Source organism: Hermetia illucens, chromosome 2 (genome assembly GCF_905115235.1).
Source record: "Hermetia illucens chromosome 2, iHerIll2.2.curated.20191125, whole genome shotgun sequence".
In the NCBI taxonomy this organism is placed as follows: domain Eukaryota; kingdom Metazoa; phylum Arthropoda; class Insecta; order Diptera; family Stratiomyidae; genus Hermetia; species Hermetia illucens.
In genome coordinates, this window is record NC_051850.1 from 111,429,404 (window position 1) to 111,448,291 (window position 18,888).

Below are 18,888 nucleotides of genomic sequence, written 5' to 3' on the forward strand. Positions count from 1 at the left end.
TCGTTTTTATAAATAATACCGTTCTTGTTTTATTTGGATTTATGAGAGCCCGTACCTGAGACACCGCCCATAAACACCCCCCCGAAGTCTCGGTCAGGATGTAGCACAACAATGTGATCCTTGGGCGGCTATAAGCAGACCTTGATGTTTACATAGCAATGAATCGGTCGGTGGAGCATCCTCAGAAGTGGGACTAGCACACCTCGTTAGGTAGTGGTCACACCTACCTCAGCACACAGCAATCTCTGCCTGTTACCCGCCTGTCACACTTTCCGCGAAGAGTTCCGATTTCTCTAGAAATTGCCACATCTGATGGTGCAACGTCCATATTCTCATTTCGCAGAAGCTTTGCCTTCTTTCGAAGGATCATCGGCTGCCGTCGGAAGGGAGCCTGCCCCGTGGGGATCAATGCTACAAGCAATGGTGAGAATATGGTTACCATCGGTGCCGTTCAACCTTCCAGGAGTCCCTAGAAGCCAACATTTCTCCTTTATTGTTCTGCCCACATATTTCTAGGGCGACCTACTCATCGATCACTCTGGAATAATGGGTTCCACGCTGAGTCGGAATAATCTGATGTTGGTATGAAGGTATATTCATTTCCAGATGCTAAACAGAACAGCAAAGGTTAAATATTGATATGGTGGTGATGTGTTACTTTCCCTATTAACTCGGCATATTACTTAAGCTATTATCTCTACGGAAGCAGGGAACATGTAATTATCCCTCCAATTGTCACACGTGGACCAGATGCCCTTTTTCAAAATCTTGACAATCATCCCCCTCTTTCTCACTGTGGGAAACAGCTCCAGAGATTTTTGGATAAGTGGAAGTAACAGCTTTAGAGAGCTTTAGATATTTCATGGGCAGTGAAAAATAACCGTTGCAGTGCAGATAGTAAGGACTCTACAATCAACGTATGGAAAAGTGTACTCGCAACTAGGTTTCGCAAATTTGACAGCGAATCATCGACGCATATTATCTGAACACATAGCTCCCATTAACTTACAAAAGCTATTCCTAAACTTTCTATATTCGGAGCGACTACAACTGAGCTCTCTAAAACTAAAAATGTCTGACTTGGTAAGTTCCTTAACCGGATTAGTTAGGAGGACGAAACATCACTTGATTAATCGGATTGGTGAAATAGCAGAATTGCTTTGATATAACATAGGTTGACTGGTCATTCCATACAATTACCAACAAGTAAACTGGCTTTATTTTACCATTCAGGTAAGATCGCAAGAAAGGTATCCCTCTCTACATTGCCTTCTTCGATGTATAGAATGCATTTGATCGTATGCAGGTTCATTTGTTATGCACTCAGAGAACATTTAGTACACAAGGAACATATCGATTGGATTGATCTGTACTGCTTTTCTTCGTATTCGCGGTGGATGTGGGGATTCACTTATATACTGCTCCATGGCTTTTTTCACTTCGCGGAATTCCTCTTTGGGTATCATTGCAAGCAGATCTCCGCGATTGCTGCCCATAATCAGTTACTTCGTCCTCTCGGACGGGCTGAGAATGCCAAACTTAGTGCTGCTAAACGGTACAGTAGCGATTTACTTTCTCCTCAACTTCTCTTCGGCGGTGTTCTAGGAGTTCGCTGATGTGCGATGAAATGGAGCAGTTCTTTCAACTTATATAATCTTCTCCAAATAAATAAATAATAAATTCCCCAAGAATTCGTAAAAGTGAAAAGGAAAATTGTTTTAGATCTAGAATTGTTTTCATCGGCGCAATGTAAGTAAAGTAAGCAGTGGATGCGGAAGCAATTCGAAACCCAATCCATGCAATATTTCCATCGTTTTCATTGATTTGTGACACGGTGCATTGTCTTGATGAAACAGCGCTTTCTTTTTCTTCAGATGGGACCGCTTTACCCAATTTCATCCTCCAAACGCTCCCATAACGCTACGTAATAGTCGCTGTTGATGGTTTTTCCCTTTTCAAGATAGTCGATGAGTATTATACCATGCGCATCCCAAAATACTGATGCCACAGTCGTGCCAGCCGACTCATCATCAACGGCGCAACAACCGGCTTCCGGTCTAGGTCTGCCTTAATAAGGAACTCCAGACATCTCGATTTTGCGCTGAGGTCCACCAATTCGATATCCCTAAAAGCTGTCTGGCGTCCTGATCTACGCCATCGCTCCATCTTAGGCAGGGTCTGCCTCGTCTTCTTTTTCTACCATAGATATTGCCCTTATAGACTTTCCGGGTGGGATCATCCTCATCCATATGGATTAAGTGACCCCCCACCGTAACCTATTGAGCCGGATTTTATCCACAACCGGACGGTCATGGTACCGCTCATAGATCTCGTCATTGTGTAGGCTACGGAATCGTCCATCCTCATGTAGGGGACCAAGAATTCTTCGGAGGATTCTTCTCTCGAACGCGGCCAAGAATTCGCTATTTTTCTTGCTGAGAACCCAAGTTTCCGAGGAATACATGAGGACTGGCAAGATCATTGTCTTGTACAGTAAGTGCTTTGACCCTATGGTGAGACGTTTCGAACAGTTTTTGTAACCTGAAATAGGCTCTGTTGGCTGACAACAACGTGCGCGGATTTCATCATCGTAGCTGTTATCGGTTGTGATTTTCGATCCTAGATAGGAGAAATTATCAACGGTCTCAAAGTTGTATTCTCCTATCCTTATTCTTCCTGTTTGACCAGTGCGGTTTGATGTTGTTGGTTGATTCGTCAACATTCGTCATACATAGGCGGCTTTAAAGTCTATGAATAGATGGTGCAACTGTTGTCCATATTCCAACAGTTTTTCCATCGCTTGCCGTAGAGAGAAAATCTGATCAGTTGCTGATTTGCCTGGAGTGAAGCCTCTTTGGTATGGGCCAATGATGTTCTGGGCGTATGGAACTATCCGGCCTAGTAAGATAGCGGAGAATATCTTATAGATGGTACTCAGCAACGTGATACCTCTATAATTGCTGCACTGTGTGATATCTCCCTTTTTATATATGAGACAGATAATGCCTCGTTGCGAATCGTCAGGCATTGATTCGCTGTCCCATACCTTGAGCACAAGTTGATGAACCACTTGGTGTAATTGGTCGCCTCCATATTTAACTAATTCGACTGTAATTCCATCGGCTCCTGGCGACTTATGATTTTTAAGCCGATGAATCACACGGACTGTTTCTTGTGTATTTGTTGGTGGCAGTATTTCTCCGTTGTCTTCAGTTGGCGGAACCTCCAACTCGCCGATGTTCTGGTTGTTCAGTAGTTCATCAAAGTACTCAACGCATCGCTCCAATATGCCCATTCTGTCGGAAATCAGATTTCCCTCTTTGTCTCAGCAGGATGAGCATCGAGGTGTATAAGGCTTCATCCTGTTGACTTGTTGGTAAAACTTGCGCGCCTGGTGCGGTTGCTCCCTGCACTTTTCCAGTTCACAGACTTGATGGTTCTCCCAGGCTTCCTTTTTCCGTCTGTGAAGTCGCTTGTTATTCGAGCTCGGAGCACCATGCGTAGGCGAGGCCAGCGGCTTGGCATCTCCATTCTTCTGGATTGGACCGCCGCGCGAACGGCCGAAAGTTAAAGAAAACATTGTGGAATTGTGCACGAAATCGATGAAAATTTCAATTATAAATTCCGTGGAATTCCCGATCTGTTAAGGATGTTCTAGCGTCCGTGCTCACGTGCAACATAGTGACCGTGCATTCGCGCCGGTGGTCCAATCCCAGCCGCCAGCCTCGCCGCTGTGGGAGCGGAAACGAATTGACGACGGCAATGCAGTTGTGGTTCATGGCTCCCACATAAGCTGCCACATAAGCTGAAATCTTAATGATGACAAATGCTCCACTCAAGTGCTTTGCTGAGTTTTTCCAAAAAGGTGGCTGGAACTCTCATTATTGTTCTTCGTAAAACCTCCGAAACATCGTTCCAGGATCTCCATCCATCTTTGCTCATATGTTCATGGATAGGTTCGATGGCATCTGAGACATCCTTGGGAAGAGCACGATACGTGTGTTTGAACGAATCCAATGCATTAGCAGCTGCAGCTTTTTCCCATTCGAACCGTGGAATAATGTATGAGACATCGTTACTTAAACCACCGTATCTTCCTTAGTTTTGCTCTGATTTATCTAAAATTTTCTCAGAATATCCTTAAAAGATTCTCCAATCGACCAAACTGTAAAAAAAGTTTAAAAACGTTACACCCCCCCCCCCCCCTTAAATACAATACCTTTTGCTGATAATATTATGAGAACTACAACCACTCTTTTGAGACTCCAAAGTCCTTTGATTTCCCTAGCCGCGCATTTCCGCTCAATGTTACAATTATGGGAGATAGAAATTATGCACGCGGAGGGACCCCTTTTATCAACTGACAGAATGTCAGGCTTGTTATTTGGCGCATGACGATCAGTAAGAGCCCGACAGTCCCAATACATTCGGTAATTAGAACTATCGAGAATTGCCTGCGGTTCACATTGATGATCAGCCCATACTTGTATGCAAGGTTCTGATGAATGACCTTACATACAGCATTATTCCTGTTCGTGTGCGTGATGTCAAAACCTCTCAAACGTCGAACCCCACATTTTGCACTGGTCGTTCTTTCATTATAAGCACGTGCGACGACCATGCCATCCTAGATCGCGTACATAAATCACTTCATTTCAGCAAAGAGTTCCTCAACTCATTTTCGGACAAATGGAGATCAACCGCAATCTACCTTCTAAACAGCCGCATGCAAAGGACTCCCCTACTCCTTATTGCGATGGTGTTATGCCGCAACATCAGCTCTGATATTCGGAATTATGTGAACATATACAAGGCACTTATTTTTATTCCCCCGAGAGATGCGATTTCAACACCGGTTTCAAATGTCATAGGTATTCCGAAAGGGGCCATCCTTCAAATCACCAACTCGACCAGGGGTTTCTTGGAGAATTCCTAAGTACTTATAGAAACCGCTTCTACTATTCGCTGAAAAACGAAATTTCTAAAATCTTAACCACTTGTCAAACTAGTTTCACTGTAACGGTGGGCCTCCGCTTTTTCATACCCAGCAAAATGTGCAGGAAAGAAGTGCGATTGTATTACTAGAAACGACTTTCATCTGAGAATTCCCCACTCACGTCGATCTATAATTAAGGAACCCAGCTAAATATTCTCCCTATTCTTACCAAACTTGGGTGATTATTTCGAGTTTTGACTGACGTTACACATGATTTCCAAAATGTCTTTCGTCACAATATCATGTGTAATTAAATCATTGATCAAAAGCAATTGGTCATGCCTTCCAGTACTATAGCATACTACCCTCAAAATACTTTTTTTTCCACTAATCTTAATTTTTTTTCATTATTGTTATTGCAAGTTAAGGTCAAAATGAATTTGACTTTTGACTGGTGCGTTTCTGTTTTGATTTCAATGTATTGCAATCGTTTTTCTGATAATTACATTCTTGGAGTAGCACAAGCAATAAAACAATTTTTGAACAAACTCCCAAATTAAACGTATAACATCTAATATACTATATTTAATCTTCAATTCAACTGGAAAAATAAGCTCTCATACTTCCATGCATGAATTGGGTCAAAAGGTGAAATAGATTTTTTAATATGATTTTATTCAAGGTCATCCATAATACATTGTTAAATTAGTATTACTTGAATGATCCACGGTATGGTACGTCTAATAGTAGATATGTAAATTTAAGTACAATATGTACACATATGTGTATATATGTGCATATAAACACCTCATATCATCTTTTAAACGTTAGGATTTAATATAATTGAACAGAATGAAAATATTCAAGATAACGACGGAGAATTGTTTCATTTTTCCATTCGCGACTATGTAACATATATATAATGTGAATTACCAAACAGATTCTGGTTTCAGGAATTCCGGTTTTATAGCTCTCGTTTTGCCAGACATATCAAACATCGATACCAGTCAGTTATCTTTTTTTATGGAAATTGGAAGAAATTGCTACATTTATTTGTTTTCTTAGTACATTGATCTCAACAGATCCAACAGCGAATTGGATATATATATACTTATATTTTGGCATATTTTAATAATTTAAAACTTAACAATTCGAGAAAATTCATCCATCAGACCCACTAGACCTTGAAATACATAAGAAATGATATATGGAATAATATGTAAAATACCGGAAAGGTGTGATATCATCACTATTTTGAATAAGTGTGCACTCTAGGTCTAGCTCATAAAATCTTTCTAAACATCAACATTTCGCATTAAAACTACAAAAAGAATAATTTAAGGTGAATTATGTAAGTAGTTTTAAATCCGATTGGAAAAACAAACATTTGTAATGACAAAGTGGATTGCGAACTGGTCACAAGATCATCAGAGTTGACCCAGGTCGATTAAGAGGCTAAGCTATCCGAAAATTCTAAGCAAATGGCGAAATCGGGTGTGAAGGTCGGCCAACAAATAATGACAGCCCTCTGAACTAGCCAGGCTCACGAATGTCAAGGGAGGGCCCTTTTGGATACTTCAGTCCCCCTCACATCATTGTCAAAATTGCCGATGTCCTTGATCCGGTGCTTTGGGACCGCACCGGGATAGCTGGAGGTGGGGGCTTCGGGTATAAAGTTTTGTATTCATCTCATGTGAGGAAATCTCTACGCACGCTTATCCGTAAACGTTATTAGCGCATACATAAACACACATATATCTGTCTCAAGTAATTGATACTGATATACAAACCATTAAAAAAAGCTAAAAAACTCGGGAAACCGAAAATTAGGCGCTTCAGGTGTGGAAGGTTTTGTTTGTTTCTCATGTAAGTATATTTGAATGCAGAACTGTCCTATTTGTACGTAGCCCGTAATGTACATGTACATTTAGCATGTCAAATTGCCCACTTTAATGTGATATTGATATTTAGTATTTTGGTTTGCAGTATATTTATAGGGAGAAGACAACTTTGAGCTACTGTAACTTTAATAGTAATTGTATGATTTTGATCACACTTGGGGATATCATCCTTCATACTGTAGTCTATATGTATTATTTCAACTCTAGGATCAACGTAAGGGAGGTTTCTAGTCAATCCTAGTCCTCCAAAAACATAGTAATATACAATTATTAGCTTAATTTGAGCAGATATCAATATCAATATCACGAACTCCGTCGGGCGGAGAAGCGACTTCTCAGACGGAAAAAGGAAGCCTGGGAGAACCAACAAGTCTGTGAACTAGGAAAGTACAGGGAGCAACCGCACCAGGCGCGCAGTTTTACCAACAAGTCAGCAGGATGAAGCCTTATACACCTCGATGCTCATCCTGCCGAGACAAAGAGGGAAATCTGATTTCCGACAGAATGGGCATATTGGAGCGATGCGTTGAGTACTTTGATGAGCTACTGAACAACCAGAACATCGGCGAGTTGGAGGTCCCCCAACTGAAGACGGCGGACAAATACAACCACCACCAAGTTTAGGAGAAACAGTCCGTGCAATTCATCGGTTTAAAAATCGGCATGAGCCGATGGAATTACAGCCGAATTGGTTAAATGTGGAGGCGACCAATTACACCAAGTGGTTCATCAGCTTGTGCTCAAGGTGTGGAATAGCGTATCATTGCCTGACGATTGGCAACGAGGCATTATCTGTCTCATACATAAAAAGGGAGATATCACACAGTGCAGCAATTATAGAGGTATCACGTTACTGAGTACCATCTATAACATATTCTCCGCTACCTTGCTAGGCCGGATAGCCCCATATACCCAGAACATCATTGGCCCATACCAAAGAGGCTTCACTCCAGGCAAATCAGCAACAGATCAGATTTTCTCTCTGCGGCAAGCGATGGGAAAACTGTTGGAATATGGACAACAGTTGCACCATCTATTCATCGACCTCAAAGCCGCCTAGCCAGGGTAAAACTGTAAATGGCCGTTAGAGAATTTCGTATCTCGACGAAATTAATAAGACTGACTAGGTTGACCCTGACCAATGTGCGAGGCCAGATAAAAGCAGCAGGATCACTCTCAAGACCATTCGACATCAACAACGGTCTAGGACAAGGGGATACCCTACCATGTGTCCTCTTTAACCTGGCTCTGGAGAAAGTGATCGGTGATGCTGAGGTAAATTCAAGAGGTACGATTCTGTTAAGTCCACCCAACTACTGCCCTATGCTGACGATATCGACATCATGGGAAGAACGACCCGAGACGTACAAACTGCCTTCATCCAGATCGAGCAGGCGGCGGTTGGCGCGAGATCTTGGGCTGCACATCAATGAAGACAATACAAAAATATATGGTGGCAACGTCACTGATCAAACGGGAAAAATAAAGATAGGAGAATACAACTTTGAAACCGTTGATAATTTCTCCTATCTAAGGTCGAAAGTCACAACCGATAACAGTAACGATGATGAAATCAGCGCACGTTCTTGTCAACCAACAGAGCCTATTTCAGCTTACAAAAACTGTTCCGCTCGAAACGTCTCATCATAGGGTCAAAGCTCTGGGTCAAGCTGGCCACCAGACGAAGCATGCATACATCAAAATACATCCAATGACTCCGCTGAGGTGAATGTCCCTAACTTTTACCTGTTACAGTCCTACAGCACCAGAGCAATTTGCCAGATTTCTGATATTATTCTTGGATATAATGCTTCAACATTAGCTTGAAGTCGAGAAGTACTCCTTTGTACCAGCTGGATTTCCACCTCTACCAAGGTGGGTAACATGTAGCTGCCCCTGACGTTCCTAGTGAACATAACTAGTCCAGTTCCTAGCGTTCACCGTGAGTCCGTTACAGAGCCACCAACTGTTGATTACATGCATTCATGTCGTCACATACTGTGTCCGCAAACTTACCGGTAATTATTATATTAAAGCTACAATATCCGTAAATGCTTGTGCAAAGATCTATGCGTCCTCCAGGAGCCAAACCTTACCAGGAGCCATAACAGAGCAGAGAGAACGTCTCCCTGTGAGCAGCCTCTAAGACATCCAGCCTCAATAGATTTCTGGCCGTTCACTATATGGATCTTTCTCAATGGCAGCATGTGAACGGTCCAACTGGTCAACAACGGATCGATTCCATGCTATCTTGCCGCGCCACAAATTGTCACGAGACATTATTGAAGGCACCTTCGATATCCAAGAATACACCTAAGACTTTTCGGACATCGTCTTTTCAATTTTGAACGTGAGCTCATGGAGTGCTGTCTTCATGAATTTGTCTTTCTGGTGGGCGTGCTGGCCATAGTGAGATGGCCACTTATAATTAATGTGCCCCTTATGAACCGATCTACTAGTCTTTTCAATCCTTTTAGTAGAAAGGACATCAGACTGCTTGGTCGGGAGCTTTTTGCGTTCGTAAAGATGTGCATTCCTGGTTTGGGAGTAAATATCACTAATGATGCCAGTTAATTAGAATATAAGCCAGTGCTAGGCATGTACAGTATATATTCTGAATATTTAGATCTAGGTCATCCATTCCCCCTATTACTAGCGCAGGAATCAGGCCATCCAGACCTGCTGACTTGTATCTATGGAACGACTTATATTTCTCTACATGCCAGATTCCAGAATCTCGGTTGAGGGCTGTATGCACCTGTCGGTCCTGAGATCAGATTTTGAATGCTGCCTGGGAGATGCACTTCAAGCAGATGATTTGCCGTTTCTTCATCAGTTTCTGTGTACCTCTCGGTCCATGTAAATAACCCAGTGTCTAGCTATGTTCTTCGACAGGGATCCGCATCGGCTTTGAGGTTGCCTCAAGAGAGTTAGTAGCTTCGCAAAAGCATGATTATCGTTTCGCCGACTTTATGCTATTTTTAGAGCTTTCTGAGCTTCTTTGTACCGATTCCAACCAGTGACTAAATCAAACCCAAAACTCGTTTGAGAAGTATTCTTGTCGTTCTCTATGTTTTGCCAAATCTGAGTTCCACCATGGAGTTTTACCCTTCTTTATCATCTTGGGTGGACATCTCTCTCCGAAAGCTTCTCTCATACTATTTGTAATCATCTAGCTTCATGCCTTTACTTTTTGGATATTGGATAGCTCTGCGTCATAGGGGAAATATGCAGAGCACCATAGAATCTCTTTATCTTGTGGCGCGGCAGGATTCGCAGCATTCGAAATTTATTTCGAATGTTGCGAGTGCGAGCGAATAGATGGTGCGGATCTATCCACTTTGCGTAGCACGCCAATGGAGTGGAAGATCTCAGAAAAGTGTGCGATGAGTAATTTTCAGCATTTCAGAGCCTCAAGTCCAACCCCAAATACAAATTTCGGGAGTTGCCCATCTTCGGCTCAAGCCTCTCGCTCTGCTGCGAAGACTCGGAAAAGGGACCTCGGCCATACATTCCGGCCACATTTCGCAAGGAAGTGTTCCACGCAGTTCACGACTTGGCGCACCCCGGCATCAGGACAACAAACCGGTTAGTCACCGGAAAATACTTCTGGCCCTCCATGAACAAGGATATTAATTCCTGGGCCAGAGAGTGCATCGCATGCCAAAAATGTAAGGTCTCCAGGCATGTTAGGAAAGAAGTGGGCTCATTCCCCCGCACTACCAAGCGTTTCCACACTATACACCTCGACATAATAGGGCCTTTGCGAGACTCGCACGGTTATAAGTATTGCCTCACAATCATCGACAGGTTCACGCGGTGGCCTGAGGCAATACCTCTGAAAGACATCACGGCGCAATCATGTGCTGAAGCCCTCTGTCGAGAGTGGATACCTCGCTTTGGCGTCCCTGCAGTGGTCATCACTGACCAGGGAATGCAATTTGAGTCCACCCTTTTCTCCGAGTTAGGCAAACTCCTTGGTTTTAAACGCCAGCGGACTACGGCATACCACCCACAATCCAATGGGATGTTGGAACGTTGGCACCGGACGCTGAAAGCCGCCATTATGGCACGCGACGACCCGTCCTGGACGCAAGTCTTGCCTCTCGTCCTACTCGGCCTTCGAACAACTCGCCGAGAGGAGTTTGCTGCCAGCCCCGCGGAGCTGGTTTACGGGGAGAACCCGAGACTCCCAAGCGATCCGGTCTTCGACAAGAGATCGGGTCTCACGGAGTCGGGGTTGGTGCGTCTGCTGAGAGACAATCTCCGACGCATCAAAGCGCCACCACCCACTCGACACTCGTCCATACCTGCCTGTTCGCCCAAGGAGCTGGACACTTGCACGCACGTGCTGATCAGGACGGATGCCGTCCGGAAGCCGCTGCAGCCTCCATATGAGGGCCCGTACCGCGTTCTCGAGCGGGGAGAACATTTCTTCCAGCTCGAGATCGATGGTCACAAGAAGGCGGTCTCTTTGTCCAGGCTGAAACCCGCGTGCGCCCCGAAGCAACGTCGTGTCCGCTTTGTGGATTAACGGCGAACGAAGTTCGGGGATCAGTCGCTGAAACCCCTAGGTTTCATCTGGGGGCGGAGTGATGTGGCGCGGCAGGATTCGCAGCATTCGAAATTTATTTCGAATGTTGCGAGTGCGAGCGAATAGATGGTGCGGATCTATCCACTTTGCGTAGCACGCCAATGGAGTGGAAGATCTCAGAAAAGTGTGCGATGAGTAATTTTGTTTTTTGAGACCTGTCACTAAAATTTAAATTATTCGGTTGGACTTAAAAGAGATATCAAGTTGGGAATTGAGCAGAGAAGTCTTTTTGAGTTCGTTGAATTAAAAAGAATGTTAAGTGTACATTAATGAAAACAACATATGAATTGTTAATTTAAAAATATCTTAAATATTTATAAGGATTGTTGAAATGAGAAGTGGTGTTAATTACTTAACGGATTATTAAAATAAAAAGTAATTGGATTACTTAAATCTCCCTGTTTATTTTTTATGGTTAGTTTGGCCATTGTGGTGTCGCGATCACATAGGTCGTTACCCAAATTAGTCTGGATGTCTTTTAAGACCACCATGTAAGAGCCGAGTCTACCATTTCCACTGTCATATAACATACCGTGGGCTGCACATCCCTTTCAATAGTTTTAGTAGCCGACACTTATAATGTGACGATCCCAAGCGCGTAGTAGAGCCGACGGCCCTTACGTAGGGGTATTTTACCGATTTAGCCGGTCAAAATTCAATGTCTAAAAATTAACTGCAGATAGAAAGAAACTGGTTATTTTCGCTGTTATGTAGATAGAGAACAATAGACAGTCATTACCAGTTCCTTATCGACTGGACCCGTGCTCTGGTTTTAATCGGAACTTCGCTTGAAGTGGACCTATCTTTCTGTCCGGATAACTGTGTGGTTAGAGCCCAAGGCTGTCGTACGAAAGGTGGCGGTTCAAATCTCATTGGTGGCAGTAGGATTTGTATCGTGATTTGACGTCGGATATAAGTCGACTCGGCTGTGAATGAGTACCTGGATGAAATCAGGGTAATAATTTCGGGAAAGTGCAATGCTGATGATGATCAAATTAGCTGCCCGCTCCCGGCCCTTTTTGGGCTACAGATGAGAAACCAAGTTCGTCAGAAAAACTAACAATGTATTTTGAAAAAAACTATTTTTAAACTATTATTATTCTGACAAATCTTTTGTTTAAGTATCATGTTAGAACAGTGATTTTTTGATAAAAAGCAAAAAATTAAAATACCTAGAAAGTTGTATTTTATCTACTGAAAACTATTCTGATGAGGAAGTTAAGCAGTTCAAGCGTAAATTTTCACATTTGAAATCAGTATTTAAACAAAGATGAGAAAAGGCAAATAAAGCGGAAGCTAGATTTCTTTAAAATAAAGATGACTGACTGAAAAAGACTTTTGAAATGCCAAGAGCGCAGCAATTCTGCTCGACCATCGTTTAATGAATTGAGCGAAGAAGTAAGAGGAGAAAAACTGAAATCCTACGAAATGACGCCGATAGTGATGTATTTATTCACACTGTACAAATAAAATTGCAAACATCCCTAGCTTCCCAGGTGATAATTTAGTCGTCAGTGACCAGTGAGTATTCCCACTATAATCCGGAGGTTCCTCCTGGCGATGTTCAAACAGTTCTTAATCACTTGAGTTCGTATTCCTCAATAAGCACCCGGGACTGCTCCATTCCTTGTAGGTTTGCCCAGTACAGTTCCCACAGCCGTTCCTCTTCATTTTTTATTGTCAGTGCCATAAACCCGTTTCCCGTCCTGACCCGTGTAGAGGCGTTCCTGCTCCCTATCTGGACAGTTCGTCCGCTGCCTCATTGCTTTCCAAACCAACATGGCCTGGAAACCAGATTATACAGACCTTATTGTGCGAGCCAAACGTATTTAGTCTCTCAAGGCATTCTAATACCCGTTTAGAGTTCTCCTGGTTGGACTTGATCGCCGATTACCTGTCGGTCAGAATAGCGATGTTCTACCCCTTGTTAAAGAGGGCACATCTGTCTATAGCGTATATTTCCACCTGGAATATGCTAGTGTCCTTACCCATTGATTTCAAGAACATTTTCCTTGGACCAATCACAATGGAGGGATCCGTCGGTGCCCTAGGAAATCAACCGGTCAAAGCCACGCTCTCCCAGTTTGTCCTGTTACCCCAACTTGTTTCGAATTTCTTATTGAAGTGAAACCCCTTTGCCATGTTATCCCTCGGTATCAATAATTACGGGTACCACCTAGAAAGAATATCAATCTTCTTTCAATTTAGGCAACTCCTCGCCTCATTGATATTGGGGCCCATCTTGATGATCGCCCTCCTTACCTGCATTTGTATGTGCAGATGGAGAGGGATTAATCCGAGAATCACATCCAGGGATGTCGTTGGGCCCCACTAATACATGCGCAAGCCAGTTTCTACAGTTTGTGTAACTCCCTGGCTATTGTGCTGAGTTCAATCCTTTCTGTGGACAACTTTGAGTAGTATCCATGACAATAGAATTTGTACCTGGTACTTCTATTTGCCTACTCTCTAACATTCTGCCCATCCAGAAGACCAGGGTGTTTCCCACTCCCCTGCGGATCAAGGCATATTGTATCCTTATGTGCAATGTGTTATCGAATGCTCTTTCGATATCCGAAAACGCACACAGTGCTATTTCTCTTGTTTCTATGGTGTCGCATAATACATCCGTCAGTTGATACATATTGATATGCTCGGTAAGCATGTTGACACGGACATAGGGGATTACGCATTGGAACGGTAGTTATATTATAGTTGTCTATGACCTTCTCCCCTTTTTTGATTACGAATGATGTTAGGGTGAAAAGGATCCTTTTCCTTTTTTCCTCTAGTTTCTGAACATACCGCGTTTGCTAGGTTCTAGTTATCCTTTCTTTCTTTTTGCTCGTTGTTGAGGTGTCCGACAGTGACAGCCGCCTTCCGCCGTGCGGTAGGACCCTAAGAAATGAGTCCTGAGAAACAGATGTACTCTGTCTTCCTCATTCTCGATAAATGTCTCACTTCCTTCTTCAGACAAACGCCACGAATGTTACACTGTTCCCTATGTTATCTCTGACTTATTGCTAAGAATAAATTCAAGAAGTTACTCATCTCTTCGATTGGTGCCGCTGCTTCCCCAGACTTCGCAGCGAGGAGAAGTGGTAGCGCCCTCCTCTTACAGTACTGCACCTGTCTAGCGACAAGTTCCGGTGGGATCCGGATGACGTTTCCAGGGAAGTAGCCCGATGCCACGGTTGCTTTTCGAGTACTCCCCCCGGCTTCCAGTGAGACTAGGTTAACCACCAGATCTTCGATCAGGAACTCTGAAGGAATATATATTTTAAATTATGTTTACGAATGATTCAAATTCTTGGTTTTTCTAAAGAGGAGTCCCAAATTACCTGCAAGCTTCGTCCATGCAAACTGTGAATGTGCCCCCGGTACACCCAGCACTATTCCAATGTTATCGTTCGAACTTGCACAATGACTGCAGATGCAGTTTTGCATGATGGAAGCTTACGTCAGCTATCTTAGTGCTGGTTATTGGCTCCGTTATTTTTTGTAACTTTTAACAACTCTCGGACTATCACTCTCCTCCTCCGACATGGCGCTTTCTTACACTTAAACGTCCAACTTCTCCCCTTCACTGGGCAAGTCTACTGCTTCTGCTTCATTCAGCCCTTTCCACCTCATTGACCTCTGAAATGCCCTTGGGGACCCCGGTGGGTTTTCCACCTGATTTCTCCGCCGAACTGTCTTTCATCGGCTTTTCCCCGTTCACGTGCACGGGCATGTTTGCCGACTCTATAGTTGACAATTCGACATTTGATCGCCTCCTGGGATCGATCACCCGCCGGGTCGTGAGAAGTCTTTTGCCATTAATTTTGCTGCTGAAGACTCTCCATAATAGCGTATGGAGATCTATCGGGAGGCCCATGAATCTTCCGTCTCTAGGGTTACGGCTTTAGAAACAAATACTGCCACCAGGTGTGCTCCTGGTATATAATTCCCAACACATGTCGGCAACTCTACTCCTTCCCAGCCTGGCAATTTAGGAACTATAGTCCGCCGTATGTCCGTAGTTAGTCGAAAGCGTATCCCGGTGAAAACAAACTTCGCACTCTTCCTTGCACATCTGCCTGACTAAAATATCTTCGATAGTTTCCTGATCCTCAAGAGTGAATGTTTGCTCGGGAAACGTTTTTGGCAGTATGGCCAATCGAACGCCTCTGACCTCACAAGCATTGCTAATAGCGGGCTTCCTGATTTCTACCTGCACCCCTGATCTGCCTATGATTTCTCCCCCCTTGCGTTGAGGTTTGGAATTTTTGGGATCATTCCCCTCATGTGGGCTAATCTCTGTTCCCTGCTTTCCTGGCTCCGATAAAGATGGCTTACGTCTGTCCTAAGGGACTCTTCTGGTTCCAAGCCTTCCTTCAGATAGCGCCTTTACCATTAAGCTCTTGCGCCACTGAGGTCTGTCCCCTTCCTGGTGCTTGATATACCGATCTCTTAAGTGCTTTTGCTTCTAAAAAAATTGGCTTGATTGCAGTAATAGTTTCTATCCTCCACGTCTTCACAAAATTTTATCATTTCTCGCTGTTAACAATAGCCATGGACAACTTTTCCCATGAAAGATAAGAGTGGAAGTTATCTCAAGCCGCCTCTAGTTCAAGGGCCTTGATTTCGCAATTGATTATTAATAATCTTAACTGGCGCTATCACCCTTGGGCCATGGAATTTTCATTTCTTTTGATTACGTCCCCCTGATTTCGATATCACTGCCATTCACGTTTCATCGAACCAAATCACGTTAACTTTCGCCAACCGTCAATAAAACCCACCAGCGTTAATTGAAACATGTATTTTATAGCTTCTCTAATTACAAAGTGCACAAAAATCGCCACTTTATCGCGACCATTTCGCGGATGATTCATGCAACTCTCTTCGCCCCGCCGCACTCCCATTCATTCCGTGTTCCGCAGAAATTCGTGTAACATCCTATGTACAGTTTGTAGCACTAAACTCCTTATATGAGACTAAAGCTGACAGAAAATATACGTAGAACTTAAATCCTAAGAATTATCCAAAAGGAATTGAAAGGAATGGGAGCTGCCACTATGCTGCCGCCGAGAATTTTGAAGTGGTCGCCGCATGGAGAACACTCGAAATGGGGGTAATTCCCAGGATTCGGCCGGTGAACGATAATAATACTGAGTAGTTAAAGTACCAGAAGAGTAAGAAGATCACCAGGAAAATTACATCTGGAAAGGCGAAAAGTGAAGTTTTTAGGACTCAGAACAAATCTGCGAGAGATACTGAAGGCAACTCACGGATCGTCACTCGTTCCCATTTCTCGACCATGTACAGTTCCGTCACCATAAGGTAGCGGAAGTACCAGTAGTTTATGAAGTCTGTGATAGATTTAATCATATTGTCAAAGGCAGGATGTGGATGAAAATTAAAAACAGATTTCGGGAAACACGTCCAACGGCGGCGAAAGCTTCACTTTGACAGGCGGATGACAGTAGGAGTGAATTGGCCAATTGACAGTATTCAATTCTCTTCAACCAATAAATAGGAAACTGATCGGATCGGTGTTTTCGAGTTTTGACCGTCCTTTTGTGTTTATTCACGCGGAAAAGTTTTCGATTTTTGTTTCGAGTTACTTATTTAAATATTTGTTGTACTAACCACTACGCCACTTTCCCTTGATTTCATTTAGGGAAAGGGAAATTGCGTACACATTATATACAATAGACGAGTGGCTCTTAGGTCCTAAACCCGTTCTGTCCAAATATAATTTCTACCAACTGTATGTTGCACAAGGCAGCACTATTCCCACATCTGGCATCCCTTACCTTTTCAGCCGACATTTCAAGTGTCAATAGCATTTGTCATCGGCTAGCCCTGCTAAAGTAACTTCTTCCCGTATTCATTCAACTCCGAGGCGCATCTGTTCGAAAATTTTCGATAAAAATGTCAGCAGACGCAGCGAAAACGCAAAAGCAAAACGAGAAAATCTTTGCAGAATTCCAAGCTCTCAGAAATGAACAGCGGCACCTCGCAAACAATTTGAGCACGCTCGAAATGGACCTCAAAGAACACAAGTGAGTGCCCCGCTAACCTCAAAGTCCATGCTATGCTTGAGCCCTTTAGGACATTTCCGGGGCTGTAATGAGTTTTCATTTGACAGTGACATTCCGAATATTATACTTGCAGATCTGTGATTGAAACACTCAAAACAATTGACGAAAATCGTAAGTGCTTTCGGCTAATCGGCGGCGTCCTTTGCGAGCGCACCGTAGGGGCCATCCTGCCGCAGTTGATAGAGAACAAGGAGCAGCTCGAGAAGACCATCAGCATAGCGACAGAGCAACTGACGAACAAAGGCCTCGAATTGAACCGGTTCAAGGAGGAGCACAACATCCGCATCCGAGGTCAGGAACCCGCGAACAGTCAAGCAAAGCAGGACAGTGACAAAGTTCCGGAGGAGTCGCAGGGCAACCGGAACGTTTTAGTGGTTAACAACTAGTAGGCGCGTCTCCTCCCCACTCGAGCTTAGGCCCGGCCGCTGGCTGCCGATCAAATCTTTCGCGTTCGTCGTTCTTTTCGAACCTCTTCCTTCTTGTGCTATTTATTCATCAACGTTTCTTTCTATTTTATATTTTCGCCTCTGAGCCGGAAGCGCGGAATGGATTTATCTTTTTTAATCGTTTAATATCGCATTTCTCATATCGTTGAAGGAGGTTTAAGTTATGATTTAAGAATGTTTCACAGAAAGTAATAAGTAATGCAAGACTTATACCCAAAACTCACATAAATCAAGAGCTAACACTCATCCGTTGTGTTTTACTTGGAAATAATGTCGGCATCTTGGTTCAGGGCATGGCTATATTTGCTTTGGTGTCTGGTCTCCCGATTTATTTCCATCAAATCTACGTACCATTAGCGGTGAAAATGAAATCGAGCGGAGTCTCATTAAAAGTCAAATAGGAAATTCAGTGGAACCTTTCTAAGTCGATTCATTTCCTAACTTGAACGTTAAGTCGGACATTCATCGTAGTCGCAGTATATTTTGTAACTGTGGGGAAATATTTCGTACATTACAACTCCTTTAAGTCGCAATCGAGAAGGCATTTCCACGATTTTTCCTATGAAGTGCGTAAATTAATTTTAAGGATTTTACAAAGCAAGACATTCATTTTATTAGGTCGGGCCATCATCATCAGACTTCAGATCTCAGTGCCATTTTGTTGTAGTATAACAACATATTTGGGTTTTGTGCTTCAAATATGTCAAGTTTTGAACCAACGGAACGTGATTTGCGGGGAGCATTGTTTTTTTGTTTTAATTGGAAGAAAAACAAGTCGGGAAACCGGAAGCTTGACGCTTCACGTATAAAAGGTTTTGTGTTTCCCTATGTGAGGAGCATAACGTAGTTCTCCATTGGCTTATAGCATTGACCCGAGATATTAAAATCGCTCAGTTCTGGGCTTTAGATTTAGATTTAGATT

At 43.3% G+C, this 18,888-nt stretch overlaps 2 protein-coding genes across 2 annotated transcripts; one reads left to right on the forward strand and one right to left on the reverse strand.

Moving 5' to 3' along the window:
* Positions 1 to 16,219: 16,219 nt before the first annotated feature.
* On the reverse strand, positions 16,220 to 16,906 carry LOC119649445 (serine palmitoyltransferase small subunit B). Its single transcript, XM_038051596.1, has 2 exons — positions 16,705 to 16,906; positions 16,220 to 16,635 (listed from the first exon to the last, which is right to left on the reverse strand). The coding sequence occupies exons 1-2, from the start codon at positions 16,802 to 16,804 to the stop codon at positions 16,490 to 16,492; spliced, it is 246 nt and encodes an 81-aa protein (XP_037907524.1). The 5' UTR covers positions 16,805 to 16,906; the 3' UTR covers positions 16,220 to 16,489.
* Positions 16,907 to 17,238: 332 nt separating this feature from the next.
* LOC119649444 (probable prefoldin subunit 2) lies at positions 17,239 to 18,212 on the forward strand. Its single transcript, XM_038051595.1, has 2 exons — positions 17,239 to 17,481; positions 17,594 to 18,212. The coding sequence occupies exons 1-2, from the start codon at positions 17,351 to 17,353 to the stop codon at positions 17,904 to 17,906; spliced, it is 444 nt and encodes a 147-aa protein (XP_037907523.1). The 5' UTR covers positions 17,239 to 17,350; the 3' UTR covers positions 17,907 to 18,212.
* Positions 18,213 to 18,888: the final 676 nt, after the last annotated feature.

Excerpts from the sequence above, each read along its gene's own strand:
- LOC119649444 (XM_038051595.1), top strand. The coding sequence starts at position 17,351 with ATGTCAGCAGACGCAGCGAAAACGCAAAAGCAAAACGAGAAAATCTTT. Across the intron at positions 17,482-17,593 it reads ATGGACCTCAAAGAACACAA|ATCTGTGATTGAAACACTCA; the intron begins GTGAGTGCCCCG and ends TTATACTTGCAG.
- LOC119649445 (XM_038051596.1), bottom strand. The coding sequence starts at position 16,804 with ATGATTAAATCTATCACAGACTTCATAAACTACTGGTACTTCCGCTAC. Across the intron at positions 16,636-16,704 it reads ATGGGAACGAGTGACGATCC|ATGTAATTTTCCTGGTGATC; the intron begins GTGAGTTGCCTT and ends TCGCCTTTCCAG.